Below are 17,328 nucleotides of genomic sequence, written 5' to 3'. Positions count from 1 at the left end.
CCTTGTTTGTAGTCAGTCATTTGTATTTTTAAAATAATAGAAAGTTGTCTGTTTAGTGAAGATCACATTAATGATGTTTTTATGTTCTTTGAAACTTTCTTTTTCTTACCTTTACTTTCTACTGGTGTCTGTGACAACTAGCTAAAAAAAAAGTGGTAATTCTATCAGATTCTGTTTTTTAATGTGAGTGGAATCATTGCTATCTATGGTTCATAGGACTTAAATATGGAGCTTTGCATTTAGTAGGCTTTTAATATAATATTTATCAAAGGAATTGGTTTCAGTAGTACAGTATTAAGCTATATCCATTTTGTTGTCAGAAGTTCCATGAGGTTTCAAACCCTTGGAGCTTATCCATTGATTTGATTGTTGAACAAATTCTACCTTATTTAAATAAACATGTTTTGTAGGTGGAATGGAGGGAGAGTTTAAGTAACAGGTTAAAAGCACCTAGTAATAATAGTATATTAAACATTTATTTTAGGAATCATATCGACAAGTCATGAAAATGAGACCGAAAGATCTCTGGAAGCGATTAATGATAAAATTTCGTGGAGAAGAAGGGCTTGACTACGGAGGGGTTGCCAGGTAAAGCCTTGATCATCAGTAAATGACATATGGATCCTTATATTTACAAATTTAAGATACTCCCTGTGGTGTGACTTTCTCATTGATATTTATTTTCTAGCATAATATTCCCTCATGTTTGCAATAGAGGGTACCCTAGTAGATATATTCATAATTAGGTTAGGATAGTACTGCTACCAGAAGAGTGTTTGTGAACTCCCGAATGGATCATGTAGTCCAATGAGACTTTCTCTGAAAACTAGCTGCAACCCTATATGGACTGTTGGTAGGGTCTGCAAGCCCAGTATTTTCTCCATTTCTCTCCTTCAGTACATGTTATTCCCTCTGCTTTACATTGTCAGTAACAGTCTCGAGATTTTAATGACGTATTCTAAACTGAATACTGTTTCCCTTTGCTTACACTGCCACGCTTTTTAACCTTGTTAAAGGAATGTTTGTATCTGTAAGTATGTGTGTATATCATATGTGGTCCTTAGAATGTTTCAATACAGAAGCTATAACGTTTCTCCTACATTCAAACATCAAGTATTTTTTTTTCCAGCTGTGAGAATTCACTTTATGTAAATGTAGCAGAAACGTTATAGCTTCTGTATTAAAACATTTTAAGGACCGTCATGATAATTCTGCTTCCCCTAATCTAAATCCAGCCTAAATTAAATTTGTGTTTCCACCAAGTCCCATAATCGTTATTTGGCATTACTTGTTTTCACCTGTAGACATACTTTCATTCTGTGACCTTTTTACCTGCAAATGAATAGTTTCTTTAGTTTGGATTTTTAGCATTTATCACTTGTACATCATACTTAAGGCTTGATAGTTTCTGTGGAATGCTTACGATTTACTCATAAGTAGATTTTGAATGCTTGTTGGGAAAACTTGTTAATTATCTGCTGATGGAATCTAAATGCTATAATTATATGTATAGGCCAAATAAGTAGTTAGTTTTTTGTTGTTTATTTCTTAACGTCACTACTTTCGGGGTTTGGGCGGACTAAATGGGATGTGGCAGTGAACTGCTTTTTCTGATCTTTATCCCATAGTAGAACCCAAAAGTAGAGTTTTGCTTTTATGCATGTTCTAAATACTTAGTAAAACAAAACAAAAGTTGGACTTCCTTTTAAAAAACACATACATGGGGCTTCCCTGGTGGAGCAGTGGTTGAGACTCTGCCTGCCGATGCAGGGGATACGGATTCGTGCCCCGGTCCGGGAGGATCCCACATGCCGCGGAGCAGCTGGGCCCGTGAGCCATGGCCGCTGAGCCTGCGCGTCGGAGCCTGTGCTTCACAAGGGGAGAGGCCACAACAGTGAGAGGCCCGCTTACCGCAAAAAAAAAAATAATAAAATAAAATAAAAAACACATACATGCATAAAAAACATACAGGACACATTAGGTGGGAAGGTTGCTTATGTGGAGACCTCACTTTTTCTTTTTAATCTCTACAGTTTTCAAGTACGGTGTTGGCCAAAAAGTTCGTTTGAACGAACTTTTTGGCCAACCCAATATTAAACGTAGTGATTTGATTTAGACTCCGTCAAATGATAGGACTTTGAAATATTTTCCTTTAACTACTTTAATAGTGTTTCACTGCATTTCCTAAAAATATATTATTCCATCTGTTTAATCCATAATATCAGAATATATCATTTATGTGCCTTTCCTAGCTGAGGAATGACAGGAGTTGAGACTAGAATGACATCTCCTTAAAGCCTAGACTAGTCATTTTATTTCAGTTTCACCAAGATGAATAACAAGTTGTCTTTCATACTTTGAAAAATATAAATGATTTAATAAGTTTAAGTTGATAGTACTGTTTATTATGAGGTTTTAAAAACACCGTTGTATGCTTGAAAGCAAGAAGTGGTATGGAACATACCCAGAAAATGCAGGTTTGCCCTTGTGTTCCCACCTATACCAAATGCCTTGCAGTTTCTCACCACTTACATTTTTATCATGGTGTATTTTAGGGTTTACACAAAAAAGATAATGAAGATGGATAATGAAATTTTCTTACTAAAACAATATCAACAATAAAACATACCCTTGTCCGAAAGTAAGAGTAAATTAATGTTATATATCTGTATAAACTAGTATAAATCTGCCATGATTGGAGAGGACCAGGGTGTTATAGATGGACCACATGGATGTTTTGAAATACCATATTCTTCCCTTTATTTTATACTTATTATGAATTACACATTTGTTTAGCAATTAAAAGTAACAGACCACTGGGCTGCAGCATCTAATGAGTAGTTGGTACTTCTGGATATTATCCTTAGATTCTCTGATGTTAAAATGTCATAAAATCACTCAAAATTGAGTGAGAAGTGACAAGAATTGAGTGAGAAAAACAAGAATTTTCATTTGCTTTTGGGGAATGGTAGACTTTTCTAATGTGATTTTATATAACTAGTTAGTGCTTTGTTTTATTAAAAACTTCTTGCTAACATGATTAATAGTGTATCTTAGTAAAGATGTATTCATTAACAAAAAATTCCTTTGGCATATCTTGTTTTTTAGGGAGTGGTTATATCTCTTGTCACATGAAATGTTGAATCCTTACTATGGCCTCTTCCAGTATTCAAGAGATGATATCTATACATTGCAGATCAATCCTGATTCTGCAGTTAATCCGGTATGATTGGTGGTTATAATGATACAAATTAAATTATGACCTACAATGTTTTTTAATCTTTAAATGTCAGTGTAGTTTATGACATAGGATTACTGTCTTTGTCCAAGTTACATCCTTGGACTCGGCAAGTCCTCTTTTAGAAAATGTTCTCAAGTAAATGATCGTGGATATGTGTAACAGTTTGGGCACAGGGAGGTTTACTGCATCACTGTTTATAGTAGCCCCAAGTGGAAACAACATTGCTGTCCATTAAGAGGGGGTTGATTAAATTATGTCATGAAGCAGAATGACATGGTTAAGAGCATAGACTCTGGAATTAGAAAGACATGAGTTCATATCCTTGTCCCATTACTAACTAGCTTTGTGACCTTCATTGACTTAAGCCTCAATTTTATCATTGCTAATAATAATAAATATAGTTTGGACCTGAGAGAGGGGTTGTGACAGTTAAATGAGACCCTGCACATTAAGTATTTAGCACAGTGCTATACATTATTAACCCTATTACATATTATTAAGCACTCAACAAGAGTTAGCAGCTGTTATTAATTTGTTGTTTTTATATTATTTCTGTTATCTTTCCATACAAGGTTATATTATACAGCCACTAAAATGATGTTGTGTGATAATAGTTAATACCATGTAAAGATGGTATTTGTAATATATTAAGTGAAAAGAAGATTACAGAATAATAGTATGAAGCAAATTTTGGTAAACATGTATATGTGTAAACATTGAAAGGCTCTACAATACTGGTAGTGGTTATCTCTGGGTGTTAGACTATGGGCATTTTTATTTTCTTGTCTATATTTTCTAAATATTTTGTAGTGAACAGGTATTGCTTTTTAAAAAGAAAAAAACTTTTTAAGATAAAAGGGAGGCTTAAAGATTAGCTTAAAGATTATTAGAGAAGTAAAAGAAGTTGAAAATACAAACATCCAACTAATAAAACAGTATATCCTAAAAGACCAAATCTGTCTAAACATGGTAGGCATGTTAGATTCATTGCAGGGTATTCTTTATAAAGGGAAGATTTTTAGGTGAAGGTTCTGCTTGGAGAGCTCATTACTGCCACTGTAGTAATGATAGCTCACGTTTGTTGAGCATTTACCATATTCCAGGTCCAGTGCCTTGGGCTTCATCACCTCATTTTACTACTCACAGAGCCCCTTTTTAGATACTATTATTACCGTCATTTTTCCAGGTATGGAAAATTAGTTCCACAGGGGCTAAGTAATTTGCCCAAGTATACATAGCTAGTAGCTGGCAGAATCAGGACTCTAGTCCAAGTTAGACATGAAATCTGTCCCCTTAAATCTATGATGTTTTGAAGTTCAGTTTCTGGTTAGGTCAAAGGAAGAGGGAGGTATAGAATTGAAAGCTTTTTTCCCATGACAGAGCCAGGATTATAAGGGGCTTAGCAGGAGATGGGAGGAGAGGAAGAGAACAGGATCTGCAGGTGATTTAATGAAGCTGCAGAGGGACTGTAGTTTGGGCTTAATTTCTGAGGATAAACTTTACAGAATGACTACCCTTTGAGAGGGGCATTGGCTCTGCTGTAATATTTTATAGCAAAGTATAGTATCTATAGAGACTCTCCCTAATGATTGTTGAGCTTTGATAGGATAACCTATTCCATTTAAATAGTTATAAATTGGAGTATAAGTTGATACTTACTGTTTATTTAAAAAATTACCATTGCTTAAATATTTAATTTTTATTTAAAAATTCCCTGGATAGTATCTACCTTGAGTATTTATATAAACTCTTCTCAATTTCAGGAACATTTATCATACTTCCACTTCGTTGGACGAATAATGGGAATGGCTGTGTTTCATGGACATTATATTGATGGTGGTTTCACATTGCCTTTTTATAAACAGTTGCTTGGGAAGTCCATTACCTTGGATGACATGGAGTTAGTTGATCCTGATCTTCATAACAGTTTAGTGTGGATACTGTATGTATTGAGTCTTGTTCGTTATATTTAGAATCCGAGCTTTTAAAAAAGATATATGTTTCAAAATAGATGTACTTTTTTTGAAATATAAAAAATGATTTTTAAAAGTACTTATACATAATGATTTCCTCAACACGATGCAAGTTGTTTCCATCCTGCATGTTAGAATAAGATATTCCTGCTTAAGTGGTGGCTGTTGAAAACATACTTTAAAAAGGGCATTTGTGGGGCTTCCCTGGTGGCGCAGTGGTTGAGAGTCTGCCTGCCAATGCAGGGGACATGGGTTCGTGCCCCGGTCCGGGAAGATCCCACATGCTGCAGAGCGGCTAGGCCCGTGAGCCATGGCCGCTGAGCCTGCGCGTCCGGAGCCTGTGCTCTGCAACGGGAGAGGCCACAACAGTGAGAGGCCCTCATACCGCAAAAAAAAAAAAAAAAAAAGGTATTTGTAAGAATCAGTTCTGTTTTTGGGGGTGTCATTCGTTTGTGAAGATACACTGGCCATGGTTATTTTTACCAAGTACACGAGTAGCTTTCTCAGTGGGGATACTCAGGTGTTTAGTCACTTGGGTTACCCAGACTCAAGTAGGGCTTCTTACCTGAAAGCCAAACATTACTGAGTTTTCCCTGTGTAAACCCCAGCTTTCCAGGGCTTTCTCATTACTCAGGAAGGAAAATGTTCCTGGTGTTTATGAAGGTGTTAAAGCTCTTTGACTTTTCTGCCCCAAAACTAGGAGGTATGGTGGCATAAGAACTAATAAAAGGAATCTAACCCTATGTTTGCATGTCATAAAACTACCTTAGTTTTGTCTCACCAATTAATACATCTACAATATCTGTATTTTAGATTTTCCAATGAAGTGTCTTTCCCTGTCTTCCCTTCCTAGTGAGAATGATATCACAGGTGTTTTGGACCATACCTTCTGCGTCGAACATAATGCCTATGGTGAAATTATTCAGCATGAACTTAAACCAAATGGCAAGAGTATCCCTGTTACTGAAGAAAATAAAAAAGAATATGTCAGGTAAACACTTCTGTGTTCTTAAGCCGGAGACTTGTTTTAATGTTCTAGAATGGCGGTACAGAAAAACATTTATGTGTTTAGGTAGTGTTACTTATTGCTACAAAATAGGCTTCTGCAGAATTTAGTGGCTTAGAAACAACCATCATTTTATTATTTCTCACAATCCCGTGGGTCAGAAATTTAGATCGAGGACAACAGGGACAGCACACTTCTCCTCCATGTGGTGTCAGCTGGGATGGAAATGTTAAGAAGGCCTCTTCACTCACATATCTGATGCCTCACCGAGGGTGGCTCAAATGGCTGTGGGCTAGCTGGAATGGACACTGGGTCTGGGGCTTAGTTCTCACTGTTGGCTGGGCTCTTCGGTTATCCCCATGTGGTATCAGAGGCCCGTCATTCTCACCATGGCCTCTCTCTCTAGCACAATAGCCAGACTTCTTATGGTGTGGCTCGTTTCCCAGAGCACAAAAGCAGTTGTTGGATCTTTTTAAGGCCTAAGCCTGGAACTGGCCAACATCACCTCTGCTGTATTCTTTTGGTTAAAGCGAGTCACATGCCAGCCCAGGTTTGGTGTGGAGGAGAGGCTGTACAAAGGCACACATACCAGGAAACACGGTTCGTGGCGTCACGTGTAGCGTAGCTACCACAGCTAGCTGTACAGAAGCACTTTTGTGCTGTATCACTAGGACTTATCCTATTTATAAATAAGCACATTGTGGATTTATATAAGAAATATATATATATTTCTTATAAAAGAAATACAAGGAAATGTTCTTTAAGTTTTATGAAATTACCTGTTGATTGAGGAATTTAGAAGTGTTGAGTTAGAGCATTTGGTTCATGGTATCTAAAGTTCTTCTAAACATTAAACTATGATAATCAAATTTAGGAGTTTGAACTTCACCATATATACATAGAAACATTCATGCTATACGTTTTTGTACAGAATATGTCCCCAGGTCTTATTGGCTAAAATTTTCTAGTTTATAGATGAGGCCCATCAGTCTCATAGATTGTGAATATTGGTACAGCTCTTTTGGAAAACAGTTTGATAACAGCTACCAAAATGAAAACACATATGCAGCTCCATTTTTAGGAATCTATTCTTTGGAAACACATATCTGATTAAAGAAATACGAATAAGGATGTTTAACTAAATACTACTTGTAAAAAAATGGAAAACTGCTAAAATGTTTTTAGAAAGAGAATGGATGATTAAATACATTAAACAGAATATTATGTGGATATTTAAAGAAAGATAGACTCTGCATAAGCTGTCATTTAAAAGGCAGGTCTTAGAAGGAACAAAGTCTGCATTGTTTTATACTCAGAAGATGTTCAGGAAGGCTGCTTACCAAATAAAATGTTTGCCCAGGGTGAGGGAGTAGAGGTGACGGGCCTGGAAGTAGAGAGGGAAAAGAGGATAAAAGAGTGGACTTTCAGATTTTACTCTGTCTCCACATTTAATGTTTTTTTTTTTTTTTAAGGCCGCACTGTGCGGCATGCGGGATCTTAGTTCCCTGACCAGGGATTGAACCCGTGTCCCCTGCAGTGGGAGCGCGGAGTCTTAACCACTGGACCACCAGGGAAGTCCCATTAATATTTGATTTTTTTAAATATAATTTTTCTTTTCTTTTTTTTTATAATTTTTCTTTTAATAACAAACATGTATTACATTTCTAATTAAAAAAAGAAGAATGAGGGACTTCCCCGGTGGTCCAGTGGTTGGGACTCTGCAGTTCCACTGCTGGGGGCGCAGGTTTGGGGTTCGATCCCTGGTCGGGGAACTAAGATCCCCCATGTTGTGTGACACAGCTAAAAAAATAAAAAAAAAAAAAATAAAGAAGAATGAATGGGAATTTCCTGAATTTCAGTAGTGTCTCACTTCCAGGACCTAGTGTGGGCTGCTCACTTTCTAGGATTCAGTCACGTTTATAGCACACAGTAATTTTCCCTTACCAAATACATTTTTTTTTTTTTTGCGGTACGCGGGCCCCTCACTGTTGTGGCCTCTCCCGTTGCAGAGCACAGGCTCCGGACGCACCGGCTCAGCGGCCATGGCTCACGGGCCCAGCTGCTCCGCGGCATGTGGGATCTTCCCGGACCGGGGCACGAACCTGTGACCCCTGCATCGGCAGGCGGACTCTCAACCACTGCGCCACCAGGGAAGCCCACCAAATACAGTTTTGAGGGACTTTCCTGGTGGTACAGTGGTTAAGAATCCGCCTGCCAATGCAGGGGACATGGGTTCGAGCCCTGGTCCGGGAAGATCCCACATGCCACGGAGCAACTAAGCCCACGTGCCACAACTACTGAGCCTGCACTCTAGAACCCATGAGCCGCAACTACTGAGCCCGCATGCTGCAACTACTGAAGCCCATGTGCCTAGAGCCCGTGCTCCGCAGCAAGAGAAGCCACTGCAATGAGAAGCCTGCGCACTGCAATGAAGAGTAGCCCCTGCTCGCCATAGCTAGAGAAAGCCTGCGCACAGCAAAGAAGACCCAACACAGCCAAAAATAAATAAATAAAGAGTTTACAAAAATAGTTTTGAAATTTTTAAAATGACAAAGAAAACCTTTTTACAGGTGTGTAGTTTTGCTGTCCCCTTAAACAAACAAACAAAAAATGAGGTCCCCCAAAGGATATCATTAATATTAAGTAACTTATTTCTTAAAGTAGAGAACTATTTCTCCAAGTTTAGAAAAGGAAATACTGGCGAATTGGGAGTATGAGTAGTTCTGAGATTTGTGAGATGGAGAGGTTTTCCTGGGAAGATAGATTAAAATAAAAAACAATTCATGTATAAATTGTAAGTCCAAATCAAAGGCGTAAGTAGAGCTACACAAGAGATGTAGTTTAGTGTACATTTGTTGCTAAAATTACATCTTCCAGGGCTTTTAAAGCTTATAGGGAAAAATGAGTATTTAGTCAAAAAGTGCTTGCTATTGGCTTTTACTGTTTCTTCTCATTTTGGATATGGGGATTCTCTTTACCTCTTCTTCCCCCATATACAACCCACAAAATATAAAGAAAACACCCTACACATTCAGATTATATTTTCAAGTGAAACCAGAAAAATAGTCATTTTTGGTTGAATGGGTTTTTCTGGTTATCAGCGTGCATGCCAGAAGTTGAGAAAGACATTTCATTCTCATTTTAACTTCAGACTCATCTACTCTCTAGCCAACTTCCAGTTTAATAGGACTTTTTCTGATGTGAAGAGTTGCTGTATTGATGCTGCTTTTGTTGGTGGAAGGTTACCGCTTTTTAATTTATGGTGAACTGCCTCACAGCTCAGGATCCATCTATACCTTCAGTAACCTGAGATTCTTTTAGATTTTAGACTAAATTCTTAATGCTAGATGCTTGTAAAGTGCAACGTTGCTAAAGTACTAGAGATTCATAATAATTACCAAACCTGAATATATTTGATCATATGAAACCCCTGTCCGATGTTTCCAGACTCTATGTGAACTGGAGATTTTTACGAGGAATTGAGGCACAATTCCTGGCCCTGCAGAAAGGATTTAATGAAGTAATTCCACAGCATCTGCTGAAGACATTTGATGAGAAAGAGTTAGAGGTCAGTGTATTAATGTCATGACATCATCTAGTATAACAAAGAAAGTTTGGGAATTTTCTGTTACTTAGTTTTAGAGGAAAGCTGTATTTCTGGTGCTTTTGAAGTTTTATGATGTGATGCTGTGAGAATTCTAATTCACAGGAAAAGTCTTTCCTGCTTTTGGAAAAGCCTTTCATGTTTTGGAAATTTTACAAGTAACCAGTCTCTCTTATATTGTGACTATTCTTAATTTATTTTTCCATATTTTCCATTCATGCGTTTAATAGATTTTGTGTCTTCTGTGTACGTTCTTCCAGTGTTGTTTTCTATTCCCTAGTTAAGTGTGTATTGATTTAGTTAAATAAAACTTTATTAATTGGTCTCCACCATATTGACATTTATTTGGAATAAAAGCCTAGGCTTAATTGGATTTACATTAAGCTTTGTAAGAAAGCAGTTGAGGGGCTTCCCTGGTGGCGCAGTGGTTGAGAGTCCGCCTGTCGATGCAGGGGGCGTGGGTTCGTGCCCCGGTTGGGGAAGATCCCACATGCCGCGGAGCGGCTGGACCCATGAGCCATGGCCGCTGAGCCTGCACGGCCGGAGCCTGTGCTCCGCGACAGGAGAGGCCACAACAGTGAGAGGCCCGCGTACCGCAAAAAAAAAAAAAAAAAAGAAAAAGAAAGCAGTTGATAGACAAAAACGTAGAGGAAATAATTGAAGCACTTAGGTTAAACTCTGTCTCAACAACCTCAGTCTCCTTGGAAACATTCGTTACTAATAGTAACTATAATAAACAGTTACCATTTTTTATTCTAAAACTAGTCCTTAAAGCACCATAGGGTTGGTGTTATAATTAAGACCTTTAACAAATACATCTCAGTTTCTACTGAACTACTTTGAAAAAACAATGAGGTTTTATTCTACCTGAGGTTCCAAATTTAATTAGTGGCTAGGGATAGCATAAATATTTAAAGTCGATACATAATTTAAAACATGATTTTATTCATTAACTTCAGCATCCTTTCTAACTAAATCTGTTAACAGACCTGTTAGCAAACAAGTCTAAAAAGATTGGCTTGACTTACTACCATCCCCATTCCTTTTTTGATTGGACTATTCTGTAGTGAAATGACCAGAAGGAAGTAGTCAGAAGGAGGAAGAAAACATAGCAGGAATGGCAGTAAAGTTGAAATACGATGCATTTTTATCTGTTCATACAATGAATAAGGAATTTGGCTTTAAAACTACCACTCCTCTAAAGAAAAGAATTAAGGGAGGTATCGTCTGTGGTCATGGGTGCTTCTGTAACCCTGCTCGGACACCTACTACCTGTTAGTGTGGCAGTGGCCAGTCATTTTTTCAGACGCTACAGAAGCTTTGTTGCAGGTTTTATTCAGTAACGTTAGGGTTTGTTATATACTTTGTACTGCTAATGAAGTTAGGCTTTTTACAAAAGTATATGTATATAATTTATTTTAGTGTTAGACTAGGTTAATTATGAAATATAGGATTTGCAGGTTACATTATGTTTTACACTACACACTATCATAATTGAGTGTTATAAACACATCAGTAGGATGAGTCAGTCTTGGACCCTAGGGAGGTGAGTATTAATAATATCAAAGTGATTTTGATATACCTCGTCTATACTGAGCCTGCATCAGGATGCCAAGCAGAGCTCTATTATCAATGCATTCATATATTTCATACTTCGGTCCAACTTTAAGCAGATTGTATCACTTATTCAACACAACTTCTTGAGTTCCTGTGCAGTGTTGGTTGCTTTCGCAGGATGTAACGAAACAGATGTTACTGCCATATTATAGCAGAGGAGACTGTGGCCAAGGGAAGTGAACTGAACTGCCCAGAATCCCAAAGCTAATAAGTGTTGAAACCCGAATAATAGATGCAAGTCTTAAGGAAGGCACATATAAACTGTATTTACTCTGAGTCTAGTTTCTGTCCATTAAAAATTTTTTTAGAATTCTGTGAAGTTATGGAACTTTTCATCTTATGTCCATCACAGTGGTGGTTCTCAGATCCTGGGTGGGGAACCTGCAGTGACTAGGTACTCATGGAACTTTTTAAAAAATACGGATCCTAATTCACCCAGATTCACAGAATTAAAATCTCTGAGCATAGGACCTAGTGTATATATTTTGAAAAACTTTCCAGATGGTTCTCATGTCTACCCTCAATTAAGAACACCATATGAAAGCCAACTCTGCAAATCTAAAGTTCTATTTTAAGGAATTTTTGGCTTAGGTTGGGTTTCCATTGGCTCATTATTTGTGCAATATTTTAACAGCTCATTATTTGTGGACTTGGAAAGATAGATGTTAATGACTGGAAGGTAAACACCCGGTTAAAACACTGTACACCAGACAGCAATGTTGTCAAGTGGTTTTGGAAGGCTGTGGAGTTTTTTGATGAAGAACGACGAGCACGGTTACTTCAGTTTGTGACAGGCTCATCCCGAGTGCCTCTGCAGGGCTTCAAAGCTTTACAAGGTAAGAAAGCCAGAGGGACAGACGATGTGGCATCTAATAATTGGGGGCAGGGGGTCAATATTTGGTGTACATAGATGGTGTACAAACATGTGCTTACATACAGATTCTCTTTTCACTCTAGTTCTTATCTGTAACTCTCATGTCTTGATACCTTCTTCTCTTTCCTTTCCTTTGTTCCCTCCCAAGAGCACGTTCTGCTGGGTTCTCTGTGATTGTAGTGAGTGCCGCCATGTTAGAGACCATATGTGTCGATGCTCTGCCTTTTCTTTTCTGGTCTCCTTGCTTTTAAATTCTGTTGCACATTCCTGTAGGGGAAGTCTGTCTGCTTCCATGTTCACATCTCAACCTGACAAACATTTACCCACTTGGGATGCCTCTCCCCCCTACTTTTTTATTCTTTTAACAGAAAGAGGCAGCATGAGTCGTGGAAGTCATTTGTTTGGTCAGAGCACTTTAATTAATGCATGGCATCAGACCATTTTTACAGCCATATTCCATTTTTAAGAATTGTCCATGGAATAGCTGTTTAATTTTGGGAGGAGTTGGTATATTGCTTATGATCGTGGTTGCCTCTCTGGGTGGCAGTTGCTTCCTTTACCTCTGAAGCTCTTTATTTTCACAACTGCTGCTACTGGTGATGACTGAGGGTGTATGAAGCAAGACTGGTACATAATTCAACAGTGTTGCCCACAGTCCATATATCAAAAATCCATTGGGAAAGCATACTTTAGTCATGCTTGCATTCCCTATTTGGAGAACTCATCATTATCAGACTACCCAGATGAATAAAGTGAAGTTGTATCTACAAACTTTTGTATGGGGTGCCTTATGTTACCTGAAATTTATTCTATAGACTGCTAATCTTTTGCTCTCAGTGAAGTTTGAGTTGTGAAACTTAAAGTTGCATTAGGTTGTCATCTTTTTGAATGTGTATATATGTATTGGATCTTGGATTTGCCCATTTACTTCTTTTTTGGGGACACTGATTTTCTGTAGAAGATAGAAGTTGGCAAAGGATTTCAGTCCTGAACTTTTTCTCAAATTGAAATGCTAGCAGATTAAGGAATCCAGCCTTATCCAAGGTCAATTCCGGCTTTTAAAACCCAGACTGTTTTCCTGCTGCCCTTTGGCAGCTTATATGGACTCACTAGTACCCTCCTCTCCCTCGACCCTGTGGTTTACATACCAGTTTTATCCTGAGATTTTGGAGACTAATACGTGCACCCACAGTGGTCTGACCCTCATTTGCTTCCTTTGCAGGTGCTGCAGGCCCACGACTCTTTACCATACACCAGATTGATGCCTGCACTAACAACCTGCCAAAAGCCCACACTTGGTAAGTTATTTCTGTAGCTTTTTTCCCTCATTCCATGTATGTAGCTGTTAGTTCCAAACAGATTTGACATTTCGTTTGTTGTTCTTATTACTAAATGGACCCTTAAAAGAGTTGCTTATCATTCCTTTTAAGTGAATTAAGATTATCCAGAAATTGATAGGAAAACCCGAAAGCAATAATCTCTACTTGAGAGAAATATAACCTTTTTCTTGTCATTTTCTATGTGACACAAAGAGTAATGTGGCTGTATTAGGGTAAACGAATTAGTATACACTTGCTAGGTCAGTTCAGTTGACCTGTTTTGAATGAACTGTGTAAAATCTGATTTGCTTAATTACAGCTTCAATCGAATAGACATTCCGCCCTATGAAAGCTATGAAAAGTTATATGAAAAGCTGCTAACAGCCATTGAAGAAACATGTGGATTTGCTGTGGAATGACAACTTCAAGGATTTACCCAGGACTCTATTTATACCCTGACTGACAGCCTCCTTTCAGCAGTTTCAAGGAACGCTGACATACAGGAAAATGCACCCCCCTTTTTAAAAAAAATTTTAGGATACTGTGAGGGGAAAGGACAATTCTGAAATTCCTTTTCAAGGAAAAAAAGGTCTTTATGCTTTGCCATGAGGCCACATTCAGCTGCTATTTAAAATTAATATCTTGAACCTAAAGAATGCTGACTTTTCCTACATTTCCAGAGTTAGGCAGTATTCTACACTTAAAGACTACTACTATTTTTATAAAAGGTAATCTATTCAAATCGCTTCACAGATTTCAACTCTATCAAACATCAAGACAACTTCAGCAGTCGGTACAAGTCACATTTCATTTTGGTTGAATACATGATTTTGAACAGCTCCTGTACTTGCTCTTTGTAAAAAAAAAAAAAATAAAATTATTTTGAATTATTCTAACTTTGTAAACAATTGGCTATAAAAGAATCTTTAAAAAGTTAAGCCATTTACATGTTTAATTACATTTTTCTATAGCAAAGCATTATATTTTAAAAGCATTATATGTTTCAACCTAGCCTGAGTCTTTTTTTATATTTTACAAGCATGAATTCCATGGAATACAGCTGTATAATTTTGGTTGTCAAATTCTTAATGCAACCATTTAGTCTGAACTTAGTAGCTTATTTGCTACAATAAGATGCATTCAGGGGCTCCCTGTTTTTAAGAGACTTTAAAAAAATCTTAATTTTTTATCTTGAATGAATATGATCGGGTATTTTGCATTTACTTTGCATCTTAAATGGAAATACTGCATTTTTATAGCTACTCAGATCATGTGGATGGGATCGGATTTTCATTCTTTTATTGGGTCAGCTTATCTTTGATATATATATATACTATTTCTGTAAACCAAAGTCTCCTGTGACAAGTGCACCTAACTTATATTACGTTTTAATTATGGTAAGTTTCTATCAAGTAAACCATCCTGAATCTCTGTTTAGCTGCTCATATTTTAATCAGATAAAATTACGAAAAGGAAAAATTTTGCTCTAAAGATTATTTAGCAAGCTTAGAAAACCCTGCTTTTACCTAAAATGAAGTGGGGTGGTGGGGCAGGGATGTGATTACTAACAAGCGATTCTGACTCTATCGCAGACAATACTTTTCGTCTGAAGAGTGATTTTGGAGGTAAGGGAATCCCAGTTCGCTTGGTGTTGAAGATCAGCATTTGATTTTGAAATATCCATATTTAGCTTTCAAGGTGTGTGGCATGTTGCATGACCCAGAAGGCAACCACAGTTCTGGAGTGAGAGATTGGAAAAATCTGAAATCATGGGTGGATTTTTAAATTCAAATATCAGAAATCTGCACTATTTTTTTTTTTTACATTGTTGTGAAATCAAGAATAGCAATTTTGATGAGATAGCTTTGTTTAAATTTTGCAGCTTAATTATCAAGTGAATAAGCCCCTTGTGTTCTTTCGTTTGATGGATTGGTTTTCAGTCTGTGTTCTTGGAGCCAAGGGGCTCCTCAGAGGTGCCTCAGAAGTAATGGTTAAGAGAGGAGGGACAAAGAGAGAGGGAGAAGAAACGTAGCTGGTACTTGAGCAGGGGCCTCCAACTCCCCACCCCTCTTTACCCAGAGCAGCTCCGATTTTTCTCTTTTATATACATTGGAATTCCACGTAAGCTTTCATGGGGGCTAGGAGGGGTGGGGGGATGGGTAGAATAAAAGAGGTGGAAAATTTGCTGCTTAAAAAAAGTTGAGAACTACTCCTGTCGTTTCTAAGTATTTAAATTTATTTCATTCAGCCAAATTTGACAGCCATACAAGCTGGTTACAGTCATAACTGTGTAGTGGCGATGTGCTTATGCTGACCTTTTTCTTCCCACTTTGTTTTCCTACTGCATTCTTAGTAGTACCGAAGAACATCTTAAAACATACTGTTTGATCATCAGTAGTTTTCAGTTTTCACGATAGTACCTTATTGGTTGCAGGTCCATCTCTCTCATATATGAAAGCACTAGCGCAGTGTAACTGTGCCTGTTATAATCTTTCAGTAATAGTAAGTACATGATGAACACTTTAGAGAAATCATAACTGACGGATGCAGTACTAATGAAATGCTACTCTCATACTAATGTACAATACAGAGCAGGCAAATACCATCGCTTTTTGAGTGCCTTCTTAATTTTGTAATAATGACTTAATAGAGCTTTAAAAGAAATAAATTACCCTCCCTTACAGTCTGTGGTATCACCAACATAATTTATAAGAACAGGATGATTTAGATTTCATTTTCAAAGTTATGTTACCTGATCACTTCCAAATAGGTGCTAAGCAAACAAAACGTGCCAATGTATCATTGAACCTTGGACTTGCACCTCATGTGTAATGTGAATATTTATTTCCACATGTCCCTCTCAGCTGGGTTTTTTCTAATCCTTCCTCTAGTTTTATTTCAGATTTGTGATATCATGTTTCCATACATTGCCTTTCTATCATGAATACTTATGAACAATGGTTACTTTGTAGAGCTCATATGCAATACAGAGGTGAGTTTTGTTTCTGAGGGTCTTACTTCTTTGGTGTAAAGAGTTTTTAAATAGTGCTGTGTATAGTGTACATTTTGTTTTGCACATAGTTTGTTGCCCTGAATGGGTTTTGTTTTTACCAAGTCTTTTATTTTTTCCTTGTAATTACACTCCAGAGCACAAGTTTCCTTTCTTTTAAATACAAGGTAATTTGCTTTATTTTACAACACTAAGTCTGCTTGAACTTCTGGTGCATCGAGCTGATTGCATTGATGGGAGTTAAGAGATTGTTCCAGACATCTTTACAGTTTGATAGAGCAGCTCCTTCTGCTTCTGTCTTTAGGCTGCAGCACAGTCAATGGGTGCCATTTGTAGTATTTAATGTACTTACATTAGGATGATGATTGTACCAAATGCTGAGTTGTTTTGTTTCTAGATGTAATTAGTTCACTTAATGTAATATTCTTCCTTCTCTCAAACTGACTTTAAAAACAAAGTTTTATCATTTTCATTGTATTTATTACAGAGTGTTTTAGCCTTGATATTCTTTGTATTTTCACTCAGTTGTTACATGAGCTTTATCAATAACATCTGTATAAATGGTTTTTAAGAATTAACTATGTATGTGCCCATGCCGAAGTTGAGCAATAAAATGAATGCTGTTTGCACTGTCACAGCATCAAAGTTTTTAAAGAATATTGAGTTTATAATGAATTGTTTTGA

General features: G+C 37.3%; 1 protein-coding gene across 6 annotated transcripts in view; it reads left to right on the top strand.

Moving 5' to 3' along the window:
* SMURF2 (SMAD specific E3 ubiquitin protein ligase 2) overlaps window positions 1-14,517 on the top strand; it is a 116,136-nt gene extending 101,619 nt beyond the window's left edge. For all 6 annotated transcript variants that reach the window (XM_060133459.1, XM_060133461.1, XM_060133460.1 and 3 more), the window contains 8 exons: window positions 485-588; window positions 3,109-3,223; window positions 5,005-5,183; window positions 6,068-6,205; window positions 9,668-9,788; window positions 12,076-12,277; window positions 13,538-13,613; window positions 13,954-14,517. In XM_060133459.1, the coding sequence (XP_059989442.1) occupies window positions 485-588; window positions 3,109-3,223; window positions 5,005-5,183; window positions 6,068-6,205; window positions 9,668-9,788; window positions 12,076-12,277; window positions 13,538-13,613; window positions 13,954-14,053 (1,035 nt within the window). In that variant the 3' untranslated portion in view covers window positions 14,054-14,517. The remainder of the gene's footprint in view (window positions 1-484; window positions 589-3,108; window positions 3,224-5,004; window positions 5,184-6,067; window positions 6,206-9,667; window positions 9,789-12,075; window positions 12,278-13,537; window positions 13,614-13,953) is intronic.
* Window positions 14,518-17,328: the final 2,811 nt, after the last annotated feature.

Source organism: Lagenorhynchus albirostris, chromosome 20, assembly GCF_949774975.1.
Source record: "Lagenorhynchus albirostris chromosome 20, mLagAlb1.1, whole genome shotgun sequence".
NCBI lineage: Eukaryota > Metazoa > Chordata > Mammalia > Artiodactyla > Delphinidae > Lagenorhynchus > Lagenorhynchus albirostris.
The sequence above is the reverse complement of the archived record's forward strand: the minus strand, read 5'-3'. Positions and strand labels throughout refer to the sequence as shown.